The sequence below is a fragment of the Pongo abelii genome, chromosome X (genome assembly GCF_028885655.2).
Source record: "Pongo abelii isolate AG06213 chromosome X, NHGRI_mPonAbe1-v2.0_pri, whole genome shotgun sequence".
In the NCBI taxonomy this organism is placed as follows: domain Eukaryota; kingdom Metazoa; phylum Chordata; class Mammalia; order Primates; family Hominidae; genus Pongo; species Pongo abelii.
Genome location: NC_072008.2, coordinates 70,799,413 through 70,814,149, shown reverse-complemented (window position 1 = coordinate 70,814,149; position 14,737 = coordinate 70,799,413). Strand labels below are relative to the sequence as shown.

Below are 14,737 nucleotides of genomic sequence, written 5' to 3'. Positions count from 1 at the left end.
CTCATATAAACTTAAAGTCAAGGGGTGGAAATAGGCATTTCGTGCAAAAGGAAACCAAAAGTGAGTAGAAGAAGCTATTCTTGTATCAGACAAAACAGACATGAAAGCAACAACAGTTAAAAGAGACAAAGAGGGCCATTATATAATGATAAAAGGCCTTGTCCAACAGAAAAATATTACAATCCTAAACATATATGCACCTAACACTGGAGCTCCCAAATTTATAAAACAATTAGTAATAGACCTAAAAAATGCCATAGATAGCAACACAGTAATAGTGGGAGACTTCAATACTCCACTGACAGCACTAGATAGATCACCAAGACAGAAAGTCAACAAAGAAACAGTGGATTTAAACTATACCTTGGAACAAATAGGCTTAACAGATACATACAGAATATTTCATCCAATACTGCCCAAGGTAATTTATAGATTCAATGCCATCCCCATCAAGCTACCAATGACTTTCTTCACAGAATCGGAAAAAACTACTTTAAAGTTCATGTGGAACCAAAAAAGAGCCCACATTGCCAAGTCAATACTAAGCCAAAAGAACAAAGCTGGAGGCATCACGCTACCTGACTTCAACCTATACTACAAGGCTACAGTAACCAAAACAGCATGGTACTGGTACCAAAACAGAGATATAGACCAATGAAACACAACAGAGCCCTCAGAAATAATACCACATATCTACAACCATCTGATCTTTGACAAACCTGAGAAAAACAAGAAATGGGGAAAGGATTCCCTGTTTAATAAATGGTGTTGGGAAAACTGGCTAGACATAAGTAGAAAGCTGAAACTGGATCCCTTCCTTACACCTTATACAAAAATTAATTCAAGATGAATTAAAGACTTAAATGTTAGACCTAAAACCATAAAAACCCTAGAAGAAAACCTAGGCAATACCATTTAGGACATCAGCATGGGCAAGGACTTCATGTCTAAAACACATAAAGCAATGGCAACAAAAGCCAAAATTGACAAATGGGATCTAATTAAACTAAAGAGCTTCTGCACAGCAAAAGAAACTACCACCAGAGTGAACATGCAACCTACAGAATGGGAGAAAATTTTTGCAATCTACTCATCTGACAAAGGGATAATATCCAGAATCTATAAAGAATTCAAACAAATTTACAAGAAAAAAACAAACAACCCCATCAAAAAGTGGGTGAAGGATATAAACAGATATTTCTCAAAAGAAGACATTTATGCAGCCAAAAGACACATGAAAAAATGCTCATCATCTCTGGCCATCAGAGAAATGCAAATCAAAACCACAATGAGATACCATCTCACACCAGTTAGAATAGCAATCATTAAAAAGTCAGGAAATAACAGGTGCTGGAGAGGATGTGGAGAAATAGGAACATTTTCACATTGTTGGTGAGACTGCAAACTAGTTCATCCATTGTGGAAGACAATCTGGTGATTCCTCAGGGATCTAGAACTAGAAATACCATTTGACCCAGCCATCCCATTACTGAGTATATACCCAAAGGATTATAAATCATGCTGCTAAAAAGACACATGCACACGTATGTTTATTGCAGCACTATTCACAATAGCAAAGACTTGGAACCAACCCAAATGTTCATCGATGATAGACTGGATTAAGAAAATGTGGCACATATACACCATGGAATACTATGCAGCCATAAAGAAGGATGAGTTCATGTCCTTTGTAGGGACATAGATGAAGCTGGAAACCATCATTCTTAGCAAACTATCGCAAGGACAAAAAAACAAACACTGCATGTTCTCATAGGTGGGAATTGAACAATGAGAACATATGGACACAGGAAGGGGAACATCACACACTGGGGCCTGTCATGGGGTGGGGCAAGGGCGGAAGGATAGCATTAGGAGATATACCTAATGTAAATGACAAGTTAATGGGTGCAGCACACCAACATGGCACATGTATACATATGTAACAAACCTGCACATTGTGCACATGTACCCCAGAACTTAAAGTATAATAAAAAAAATTCTTCGATCTGATTGACAATAATAACACAACCTATAAAACCCAAACCTCTGGGATACAGCAAAAGCGGTGCTAAGAGGGAAGTTCATAGCTCTAAACGCCTACATCAAAAAGATTGAAAGAGTGCAAACTGACGTTCTAAGGTCACACCTTAAGGAACCAGAGAAACAAGAACAAACCAAACCCAAACCCTAGAGATGGAAGGAAATAACCAATATCAGAGAAAAACTAAATGAAATTGAAACAACAAAAAAAAACTACAAGATAAATGAAACAAAAAGCTGGTTCCTTGAAAAAAATAAATAAAATTGATAGACCATTAGCAAGATTAACCAAGAAAAGAAGAGAGAAAATCCAAATGACCTCATTAAGAAATGAAACGGGAGATATTACAACTGACACCACAGAAATACAAAAGATTCAAGGCTACTATGAACACCTTTATGCATATAAACTAGAAACCTAAATGAGATGGATAAATTCCTATAAAAATACAATCCTCCTAGATTAAACCAGGAAGAATTAGATACCTTGAATACACCAGTAACAGGCAGCAAGATTAAAATGGCAGTTAAAAAATTACCAACCAAAAAAGTCAGGACTAGATGGATTCACCGTGGAATTCTACCAGACATTCAAAGAAGAATTGGTACCAATCCTTTTGACACTATTTCACAAGAGAGAGAAAGAGGAAACTCTCCTTAATTTATTCTATGAAGCCAGCATCACCCTAATACCAAATCCAGGAAAGAACATAATCAGAAAAGAAAACTACAGACCATCTGTTCATAACCTTTGCCCACTTTTTGATGGGGTTGCTTGTTTTTTTTTGTAAATTTCTTTGAGTTCATTGTAGATTCTGGATATTAGCCCTTTGTCAGATGAGTAGGTTGCAAAAATTTTCTCCCATTCTGTAGGTTGCTTGTTCACTCTGATGGTAGTTTCTTTTGCTGTGCAGAAGCTCTTTAGTTTAATTAGATCCCATTTGTCAATTTTGGCTTCTGTTGCCATTGCTTTTGGTTTTTTAAACATGAAGTCCTTGCCCATGCCTATGTCCTGAATGGTATTGCCTAGGTCACATATACACCATGGAATACTATGCAACCATAAAAAATGATGAGTTCATGTCCTTTTTAGGGACATGGATGAATCTGGAAACCATCATTCTCAGCAAACTATCACAAGGACAAAAAAACTAAACACCGCATGTTCTCACTCATAGGTGGGAATTGAACAATGAGAACACATGGACACAGGAAGGGGAACATCACACACCAGGGACTGTTGTGGGGTAGGGGGAGGGGGGAGGGATAGCATTAGGAGATGTACCTAATGCTAAATGACGAGGTAATGGGTGCAGCACACCAACATGGCACATGTATACATATGTAACAAACCTGCACATTGTGCACACGTACCCTAAAACTTAAAGTATAATAATAATAAAATTTAAAAAAAGAAAACTACAGACCGATATCCCTGATGAACATAGGTCCTAAAATCCTTAGCAAAATACTAGCTAATGGAATCCAACAACATATCAAAAAGATAATCCACTGTGATCAAGTGGGTTTCATACTCACTTGATGGGTATGAAAGGGATTCAAGGATGGTTTAACTTATGCAAGTCAATATATGTGATGAACCACATGAACAGAATTTTTAAAAAATTACATGATCATCACAATAGATGCAGAAAATGTATTCGACAAAATCCAACATTACTTTATGATTAAAACTCTCAGCAAAATTGGTATACAGGGGACATACTCCAATGTAATAAAAGCCATATATGACAAACCCACAGCCAACATTATACTGAATGTGGAAAAGTTGAAAGCATTCCCTTTGAGAACTGGAATATGACAAGGTTGCCTACTCTCACCACTCCTCTTCAAGTCAGTACTGGAAACCCTAGCCAGAGCAATCAGACAAGAGAAAGAAATAAAGGGCATCCAAATATGTAAAGAGGAAGTCAAACTGTCACTGTTTGCTGATGATATGATAGTTTACCTTGAAAACCCTAAAGACTCCTCCAGGAAGCTTCTAGAACTGATAAAAGAATTCAGTAAAGTTTCTGGATATAAGATTAATGTACACAAATCAGTAGCTCTTCTATACACTACCAGTGACCAAGCAGGGAATCAAATCAAGAACTCAACCCCTTTTACAATAGCTGAAAAAATAAATAAACAAATAAATAAATAGATACATACATACTTAGGAATATACCTAACTGAGGAGATGAAAGACCTCTACAAGGAGAACTACAAAACACTGCCAAAAGAAATCACAGATGACACAAACAAATGGAAACACATCCCCTGCTCATGGATGGGTAGGATCAATATTGTGAAAATAACCACACTGCCAAAAGCAATCTACAAATTCAATGCAATTCCCATCAAAATACCACCATAATTCTTCACAGAATTAGAAAAAACAATTCTAAAATTCAGATGGAACCAAAAAAGCGCCTGCATAGCCAAAGCAAGACTAAGCAAAAAGAACAAATCTGGAGGCATCACACTACCTGATTTCAAACTATACTATAATGCCATTTCACCAAAACAGCATGGTACTGGTATAAAAATAGGCACTTGGACCAATGGAACAGAATAGAGAACTCAGAAATAAACCTGACACTTACAGCCAACTGATCTTTGACAAATCAAACAAAAACATAAAGTGTAGAAAGGACACCCTTTTCAACAAATGGTACTGAGATAATTGGCTAGCCACATGTAAGAGAAACTGGATCCTTATCTCTCACCTTATACAAAAATCAAATGAAGATGAATTAAGGACTTAAATCTAAAACCTGAAACTAAAAATTCTAGAAGAAAACATTAGATAAACCCTTGTAGACATTGGCTTAGGCAAGGATTTCATGACCAAGAACCCAAAGGCAAATGCAATCAAAACAAATAGTTGGGACTTAATTAAACTAAAGAGTTTTGCACTCCAACAGGAACAGTCAGCAGAGTAAAAAGACAACCCATAGAGTGGGAAAAAATCTTCAAAATCCATACGTCTGGCAAAGGACTAATATCCAGAATCTACAGTGAACACAAACAAATCAACAAGAAAAAAGCAAACCATCCCATCAAAAAGTGGGCTAAGAACATGAATAGACAATTCTCACAAGAAGATATACAAATGGTCAACAAACATATGAAAAAATCCTCAACATCAGTAATGATTAGGGAAATGCAAGTCAAAACTACAATGCGCTACCACCTTACTCTTGCAAGAATGACCATAATAAAAAAAAATCAAAAAACAGTAGATGTTGGCTTGGATGTGGTGAACAGGGAACAGTTACTTCTACACTGCTGGTGGGAATGTAAACTAGTAGAGCCACAAGGAAAACAGTGTGGAGATTGCTTAATGAATTAAAAGTAGAATTACCATTTGATCCAGCAATCCCACTATTGGGCATCTACCCAGAGGAAAAGAAGTCATTATACAAAAAAGATACTTGCACATGCATGTTTATAGTGGCACAATTCACAATTGCAAAATCATGGAACCAACTCACATACCCATCAATCAACAAGTGAATAAAGAAACCGTGGTACATATATACGATGGACTACTACTCAGCCATAAAAAGGAATGAATTAACGGCATCTGCAGAGACCTGAATGAGATTGGAGACTATTATTCTAAGTGAAGTAACTCAGGAATGGAAAACTAAACATTGTATGTTCTCACTGACATGTGGAAGCTAAACTATCAGGGTGCAAAAGAATAAGAATTATACAATGGACTTTGGGGATTTGGGTAAAAGGCTTAGGGGGGGTGAGGGATAAAAGACTACAAATAGGGTGTAGTGTATAGTGCTCAGGAGATAGGTGCACCAAAATCTCACAAATCACCACTAAAGAACTTATTCGTGTAACCAAATACCACCTGTACCACAATAACCTATTGAAGAAAAAATTGTTCCTAACCACAAACAAAGAAAAAAAGTAATGAAATTGCAAAAAAAAAGAAAAAATAGTGCAAAGTGAGTTTAGCAGAGATTTTTCTTGCTAATAAACAAGAGTGCTGAATTAGCACTCTTCAGGCTGCTGCCCAATATGTAGGTAGTTCAACCGTATCACTGCTACCCCTAGATGTCCCAAACTACACCTCATAGCTTATCCTTGGGACCTGTACCTCTTTTACAGGTGATGAGAGGCCCAATTAGGCCAGTTGCAATGTCTCGTGGAGCATCTACATGAGAATGGTAGATCCAGGTGAGGCACGCTGGGTCAGCATCGGTGGGTGCATGACCTTCTGGAATGGTCCAGTTGTAGATATGGCTGCCCCCCGGGGGAACAGAGTCATCAGCTTTCAGTGGCCCAGAGGAGCCATCTGGGTATAGGGAACCTAGAAATGAAATTGCACATGCCCAGGCCCAGAATAAGTGAGGGACCATGGCAAATACATAAATTAAGACAGAGCTAACATGTAGAACCCTAGGTCCAGTCTTATAAAATGTAGCATGCTAATGACCTACATAGTATTCCTCACAACCTAAGGAGAGCACAGATTTAGGTAACATTTAACCTAAAAAATCCAGTCCTCACATTAACAATGGGTGGAAAGCTTGTAGCCACTGGAAAAGTTCTGTGGCTAGGAAAAGTACAGCTTGGCCTGATCTGGTAATGCCATAGCGTAAAGCTGGTGGCATAGAAGCAAGAAGACAGAATTCCCTCCCTTCAAACACTCACTTAAAATAAAAAAGCAGGCAATCACAGGATTTCAGTTTGCAGTCAACTTAATGATTAGTTGGTTCACTTCTCCATTGTATGGAAGAGAAAACTAAGGAAAAGTAACTTGTCCAGGATCGTACAGGGATTTAGTGGACCAGTCAGAGTCTTCTGACTTCCCTTTCTATTCCTCTTACTCACTGTTGTCAGTATTATAAATCACTGGGCCAGGAATAAGGGAGGTAGAGATAAATAAGCTGAACTCCCCTTTAGGGAAAAACAAAATGGAACTTTCAGAAGACTGTGACACAAGGATGACAATCCTTCACATTTATAGCATTCTCTTTTCTTTTCATAGAATATTCAAATATTCTATGGAGATGCCATTCAAATAGTTCCTTGTGTTAAGAGGTAGACTGTGTCTTCACATTTCTGAGAAGGAATCTGAGACCCAGAGAGAGATAATGACTTGTCCAAGTCACACAGTATATGAATGGCAGAACTGATACCAATGCCCACCCTTGTTTACTCTGAGGAGAGTCTTTGCCACATCAGATAAATAGGAAGAAAAGAAAATCTTCACTACCAACTCTTCTCCTTCACATGGCAGTAAAGGAAAAGTGATATTTGTTGGGCATGGGGGAAAGAAACAGTGGAATGGTTTACCTTCGGAGTCCTTCTCGTAGAAGACACCATGAGGGTGGATGGTATAGGGACGAGTGGCAAAATTCTTCAGGTGGATAAGAATGACATCCCCCACTTCAGCCTGCAACACTGGCCCCAGGAAGCCCAACCAGGCAGGCTGGGCCACTTCATCTGTGTATGAGTCGTCCTTGTATTCTTTATAGATGGTCTTCTTGTAGGTTCCCCCTATCCGGTTCTTGTCAGACTTTAAGAAGCTAGAAGCCACTCTGGGAAAGAAGAAAGAGAGTCATAATTTTGCCCCCCATCTTCAAGCCTTGGGAGGTTCCTTTTCCAGAGGATACTGACCAAAAAGTGACTATCTTTGTTTAGGACAAAACAAGAGGAAATGGCATTGTACTGATCAAAACATGAAAGTTTTAGATTTAACTATTAAAAATTTCAAATATCAGCATATGAAATTGCTCATATTTGACCACTTTAAACCCACATAAAAGGCAATTTCACATAGTTTGACACAATGTGTAGCAACAAAGAGACAACCAACTGTGGACTGACTCTTTAAGTGATCGACTCCTCATCAATGTAGCCTGACTTAGCATCATTCTGATACATATGGGAGGCCTTAGGGCATAGTGCTTATAACTCCAAGCTTTGGAGCCAAGCCACTTGGATTGATTGCTGACTCTGCCACTTCCAAATTAGTGGGATGTTGAACAAGTTACTTAACTTCTCCGTACACAATTTGCCCATCTGTAAAATGGAATGAAAATAATCATAGTTCCTAACTCAGATAGCTTTTATTGGTGACTAAAAAAAAAATTCAAATACACAAAGAGCTTAGGACAGTGGCAAATAGTAAAAGTTCAATAAATGTGGAATATTACTACAAAGTATTAGGGACGGAGGATAATGAATTTATTCCCTCAAAAAAATTAATACAAGGACTCTGACTCTGAAACTAGATGAATACTTTGTGTCAAAAAAGACAGAGTTGTTATTCCTAGTATACTCTAATTCTTCTCAGAGAACTCAGAGATGTTACAATCAACTTTGGAAAACTCCAAAGCTTTGGAGAGAAAAAATGAGTCATGGTCACAAAATATTTTTTCGTACATTCATTTATTCTTTAACAGATATTTGTGGAGCACTTGCTATTTTCTAAGATCAGGAAAGGTTAATCCTGTGGGATCTATGGGACAGAGTGGTGAGAAGAGTATTAGTTTACATTCACATTATCCAGGTTCAAATCCTATCTCTTTCATTTACTAGTTATAGGACTTGGATAAGTCACTTGACCTCCCTGAGCCTCAGTTTTCTCATCTATAAAATAACTACACACATACTTACCTTCTAGAGTTTTTGTGAGAGTTGAGACAAAGTATGTAAATTTCTAGTATGGTCTGTGTCACAGAGTATTACATAAGTGAGAGCTATTACCATTAATTCCTTGATTCTAAGGCTTACTTTCTTTTTTCACATTTTCACATATCTGAAATAAATATACAGTAGCTTCACCAAACTATAGAAGCATAGCTCCCACCCATACATCTTATAAACACTGTATATATTTCATTATTCTTTTTTAAAGTCAAACGGTTGTTATTAAATAAGTAAGCATTGTGGGTATCAGATTAGAAAACAGCAAATATGGAATTCTCTTTAGGACTCTAAAAATGTTACAGCAAACTGCAGACGAAATGCTGGCTTCTGAGTCAACTAGCCTTCTTCCCAGGAAATCTGCCACTGAGTATGTACAGCTCAGAGCGATCAGGAGCTGGCTGCTACCACACCCTGGAAAAGGGGCCTCAAGAGGCTACTTCCTGACCTCAAGGGTGCTCCCATAACTTCCCCTCAAATACCACAAGAAATTAAACCTACATGTCACTGTCCAGAGGCTGGTTCGTGATGACATTTCTTCCCTTGGGAGCATAGTTCCACTGCACATCCCGGATGCCCAGGTAGTAGACTCGAGTGGCTCCGTCAGTCAGTTGAGGCCACAAGGACTGCATGAACAGCAGAGCCCAGAGGAGGTGGCCTGACTCCATGGCCCACATTACTCTGGGAAACAGGCAAATAAAAACTGCTGGTGTAGAAGAAAGAGAACAAAGGGGCTTTCTACATGTCCAGAAAACTGAAGAGGCAAGAGCCAGGTTGAGTGACTGAGAAAGCAAAACCCAATTAGCCCAGTTTCTTTAACTTACCTGATTCCTTTTAGTTCAATAAGTGTTCAATGATTGGATTTTGAAGGGCATAGTTAAAAAGTCACCTGTGCTGCTAATCGTGTATTACTAGTTCCTTCAGAAGAGAGATCTGGATCCAGTTTTTTCAATCGTGTAGCAGGAAGAATGTGCTCTGTCCCAAGAATCAGGAAACAGGCACCAGAAGCCTTATTGGGCCACTAACACTAATTCTCCCTTTGCCTCTCTTTTCCCATAGGCAAAAGGGGAACACTCATTGTTGTTGCCACTTCATATCCTCTATAAATTGTACTTAACAACAAGTGAGAATTTACCAAAAAATATTTACTAGAATATTCATAAACCCAAAATAGAAACAGTCAAAATGTTCATGAACACTATAATGAATGAATACATTGCATTTTATTCATAAAATGAAATTCTTTATAGCAATAATAATGAACAAACTACAACTACACACAACAATATGAATGATTATGACAAATGTAATATTTAAAAAAATAGACACAAAAGAGTACATATCGTATGATTTCATTTAAATACAGTACAAAATCAGGCCAATGTAATCTATGCTGGTAGAAGTAAGGGTAATATGTGCCTTGAAGTAGGATTCTGTGACTGGGAAGGGAAGAGGAGGGCTTCTAAGTAATGCTCTGTTTCTTGATCTACATGCTGCTTGTAAAAGCGTGTTCAGTTTGTGAAAATACATTGAGCTATAAACAAGATTTGTGCACTTTATGTGTATTATACTTCAAAAGTTAACAATGAACCAAAAATAAATGACAGTATGTGAGGGAAGTATTTTGAACTTCTCAAAAGAAATGTTGTCTGCTGATTCCCAAGGCTATTCATAAATTTATTTCATAGGTCTAATCCTGAGTCAGAATCAGACCCAAGATTCTAACCTCTCACTTCAATACATAAGACAGGACGTTAGACTTCCTGGGACTAGGACGAAGCCCTCAGTGATACCGTACACAGTTACAGTCAAACACAGAAACACAGACAACATCACATAAATACATAAACCTGCACACACAAGTACGTGTAGTCTTACCTAAAAGAAGAGATGCACACACTTACATTTACACATAAAATCACTCTGTTACATAAAATCTTAGTCAACTTCAGAATAATAATAATAAAGCTATATTTATTGTATGTGCATGGTACATCTGTTCCAAATGTTTTACACAGATTAAATCATTTATTCGTCACAACCACCCTATGAAGTAGACACCATTATTATCCCCATATTACAATGGAGAAACTGCAGAACAGAGGTGTAAAGTAGTTTGCCCAAGGCCATCTAGATAAAAATCGGTAGAGTTGGGATTTGAGCCCAGGAAGTGTGGCTCCAGCATAATCACCATGCTGTACTACCTTCCACAAAAATATACTTGCACACTCACATGTATATATACAGAGAACATACATATGCCTATAGCAACAGCCATATCTATGAAAAAACATATACATTCTGAAACAAGCAATTACATGCAGTTATAATCACTTTAAAAACAGACATACATACTCATGTAGGCAGAGATATACCTAATAGATTGTATTAATGATAATGATGATAATGGCTACTATTCACTGAGAGATCATTACATAGTAGCACCATGTCCAGTGCTTTATATAAATTATTTCGCTAAATCTTCAACCCAAGCACATGAAATAGGCATTGTTAATAAAAAATAGAGAATCAAATATATGCACAGATTCACATATGGATAGGAAATCCCCAGATATTTTTACCCTTTTTAAAAAATAAACTTATAGACTACTTTACAAACTCTCAGTCCTCTCCATACACAGCAGTGACCCAAGTGTTAATCCCTAGATTCCATATTATATCTGGCAGAAAGCCCTTGATGTAAGAGAGGATCTGTTTTGGGGTCCTTTTTTCCAAAACCTGGCTCTCTCACTGACCATCTGTGTAGCCTTGGGGATTACTTAACCACTCAGAACCAGTTTTCTCATCTGTAAAATGGGTATAATAATATCAGCCCTGGAGAAATAAATCAGAAAGCTTACATGAAAGGGACAAGTATAATCCATGTTTGGAACATAGTAGGCAGTAGTAACTACTGGTTGCCTTCCTCTTCCTTTTCCCTCCTGGCTACAGTTTGTTAATTAATCTTTAAAGTCTCGCATGCATCATACTTTCTATATTCCTACTCCAAGGGTTAATTTGAATACTAACTGCTCCAGAAGGCCACCTCTAGCCTCTCCATATCACTGTCCTCTGAAGGGCTACTTACTGTCTATAGCACCCAATTAGATTAAGTCAGACTCTGTATTATTATTACCTTTCCATCTCATGACCTGCCTTACGAACTGTCTTCATTTCCCAGATTGGACTACACATTCCTTGAGAGAGAATGTCATTTTTTAGAGGTCTCTGTGTATCTATTACCAGACATGGCGATGGAGGCCAAGTAGATGGGCAATAACAGCTATTGTTAAAGTGACATGAAGAAGCACAAGCATACATTTTTCCATCATTTGGGTCTGGTTCAAGTTCTAATACTTGTTAAGGGTGAACTTAGGCAAGTTTCTTCACCTCATTTTTCCCATCTATAAAATAATTGACTATATAAAGCTGGACTATATAGTTCTTACCTTTTGGGGGAGTCACAGAAGTGTGATAATCTAAGTGCAGAACCATAAAAATGTGGTATGTAATGAGCTCTCAAAGAGTCCTTCCAGCTTTCACATGCTGCCAATACTCACATTCACCGATGAAACACAGGCATACTCACATACACCTACACATAGCTCTATATATGGTCACACAAATAGTCATGCCTTGGAATCCTCAACAGGGAGGGAATGTCCTTGGTTCATTCCAAGTCTGAATGCAACATGGACCCCTTTCAATCTTCTTTCTCAGAGAGGTGTCAACAAAGCAGTTGTGCCTTGAACTCATTTACCTAGACAGAAAACTGTCCCAGGCAAGAGCTCCACAACTGGAGAAACACATGATAAAATTGAAAATATTCCTGGGAGAGACTACTACAGGCCGTCAGCATACAGTGAACAAGCATTCAACAGTGGTGACTTATGATCCAAATGGCCTAAACAATAGAATCTGGGGAGTGGTGGGAAATGCCACCTAACATATCCCTAGCAGTTTCCAGATTACAATGTGTTTTTCATATCTGCCATCTTATATAATTCTCAAGATCTTGAGAGATAAGGAATACTTACTCAATTTTGCATCCAGGGCACAGGCTTTGGTATCAGGCTACCTAAGTGAATCTTGGCTCCATTTTTCCTAGCTGTATGACTTGGGAAACTTCTTCATTTATTTAGCCACAGTGTCTTTATTTTTTAAATGGTATTAATACTATTAGCTACCTCATAGAGTTTTGTAGGGATTAAATTAATTAAGATCTGTAAGTACTTTAAGGGCACATGTAAGTGATCAAAAGGTATTAGTGGCTATTACTATTGCAAGTAAGGAAATAGTTTGGAAATGAAACTTGCCAGGGCCATAAAGATTTTCCATTTTATGAATAGCAATAAATATGTGCACACTCATAAATTCCCATATATGGTAACACATTCTAAGCATACAGGAATATATACATAGGTATGAAAATGCACGCAGCCCAAGCTGAACTCTCTTCTTGGAAACAACATGGTATAATGTAAAGAACTAGAACTTTTGAGTCAGACAAACTTAGGTTTAAGTACTGTTTTACTCTATATTTAAATAAGATAACTTTTTGCAGCATCTGGGACTTAGTAGGCACCTGATAAGTATTTTTCTTCCTTCTAATTATTGACATCCTTTCTTTCCTCCTCAAATCTGAATTTGTCATTGTTATTGCTGCTGTTTAATTTGGTTTTATCATATACTATAAGAGCAGAAAAAATGAAAAACCCATACAATCCTTCATAACCACTTAGATGTTAGGCCGGGCACGGTGCCTCACGCCTGTAATCCCAGCACTTTGGGAGGCCAAGGTGGGTGGATCACCTGAGATCGGGAGTTCAAGACCAGCCTGACCAACATGGAGAAACCCCGTCTCTATTAAAAATACAAAAAATTAGCTGGGCATGGTGGCGCATGCCTGTAATCCCAGCTACTCGGGAGACTGAGGCAGGACAATCGCTTGAACCTGGGAGGCGGAGGTTGTGGTGAGCTGAAATCGCACCGTTGCACTCCAGCCTGGGCAACAAGAGTGAAACACGGGTCTCAAAAAATTAATTAATTAATTAATTAATTTAATTAAATATAACCACTTAGATATTTCATGGTAAACTGGAAAGTGTTCAGGCACCAGAAAAAAGTAAGTTCTAGCTCTGGATTCATCATTTATTGGTTATATAACCTTGAACAAGTCCCTAACTTCCTGAGCCTCAGTTTCCTCATGTCTTAAATGAGGATTGTCTCCACTTTGGGCCCCTTATTAGTTTATAATAAAAGTCAAATAATATGAAAGATGTGAAAGCCCTGTATAAGCTTTTCACTTGGGCAAGGATATTTTTTTTTCTCAGCTAAGCCCATAGAGAAGAACAGACTGATGAGGAAAAAGAACAGGAAGAAATAAAAGGAGAAATGAAATAAGTAAGTTGAGAAAGAATCCTGGAAAAAAGTAAAAAAATAAAAATAAAAAGGAAGGCAGAAGGAATAGGCACTCAAAGGAAGGAAAAGAGAAAGAAAAATTCTAGGCTATTTGGATAGTTTAGTTAAGATATACTGAAACCTTGTGCCAACCTGGAGAGAAGATCAGCCAATATAAAGTTAAGCCTCCCTTACCTTTACCTTACCTTCCTGCCATCCCAGTGTCACCTGGGTCTGGTCCCTATTATTCACAACAATTTGCATTGCTGTGTTCCCTAGAATTTGCAAACTTCCTTTATTGTGACAATGCTCTTTTCTCTCCCTCCATCTCCCTTTCTCAGTTATACTACTTTGGGCTAGACAGGCTCATCCTAAACAAAGGATTACTCAACTGAATAAAGGAATGCTGAGCCATCTTTGGGGCCCTGTCTCCAATCTTTCAGCAGCCTTCCTAATAAACCCTCCATCAAAATTCACCTTTTGGTCCTCTGCTTTCTTAACTCTGTGATAGAAAACATACCGATTTGTTAAAGACCTTGATTCAAATCCCATCTCTTGTCTGTGATAGCTATGTGACCTTTCAATAAATTATTTTAGCCTTAGTCATCTCATCCAAAAA

At 37.9% G+C, this 14,737-nt stretch overlaps 1 protein-coding gene across 6 annotated transcripts in view; it reads right to left on the bottom strand.

Moving 5' to 3' along the window:
• The window catches only part of HEPH (hephaestin), a 102,179-nt gene that overhangs the window by 86,415 nt on the left and 1,027 nt on the right, over nt 1-14,737 (bottom strand). For 5 of the 6 annotated variants that reach the window (XR_008518091.1, XM_024240982.3, XM_024240983.3 and 2 more), the window contains exons 2-4: nt 9,220-9,399; nt 7,363-7,607; nt 6,161-6,373 (exon numbers count right to left, since the gene is read on the bottom strand). Coding sequence is in view for 5 of the 6 variants with exons in the window: in XM_024240982.3 (XP_024096750.1) it covers nt 6,161-6,373; nt 7,363-7,607; nt 9,220-9,395 (634 nt within the window). In the remaining variant the exon portion in view is untranslated. Of the gene's footprint in view, nt 1-6,160; nt 6,374-7,362; nt 7,608-9,219; nt 9,425-14,737 lie in introns of all 6 variants that reach the window. The other variant, XM_024240984.3, reaches the window with a different exon arrangement.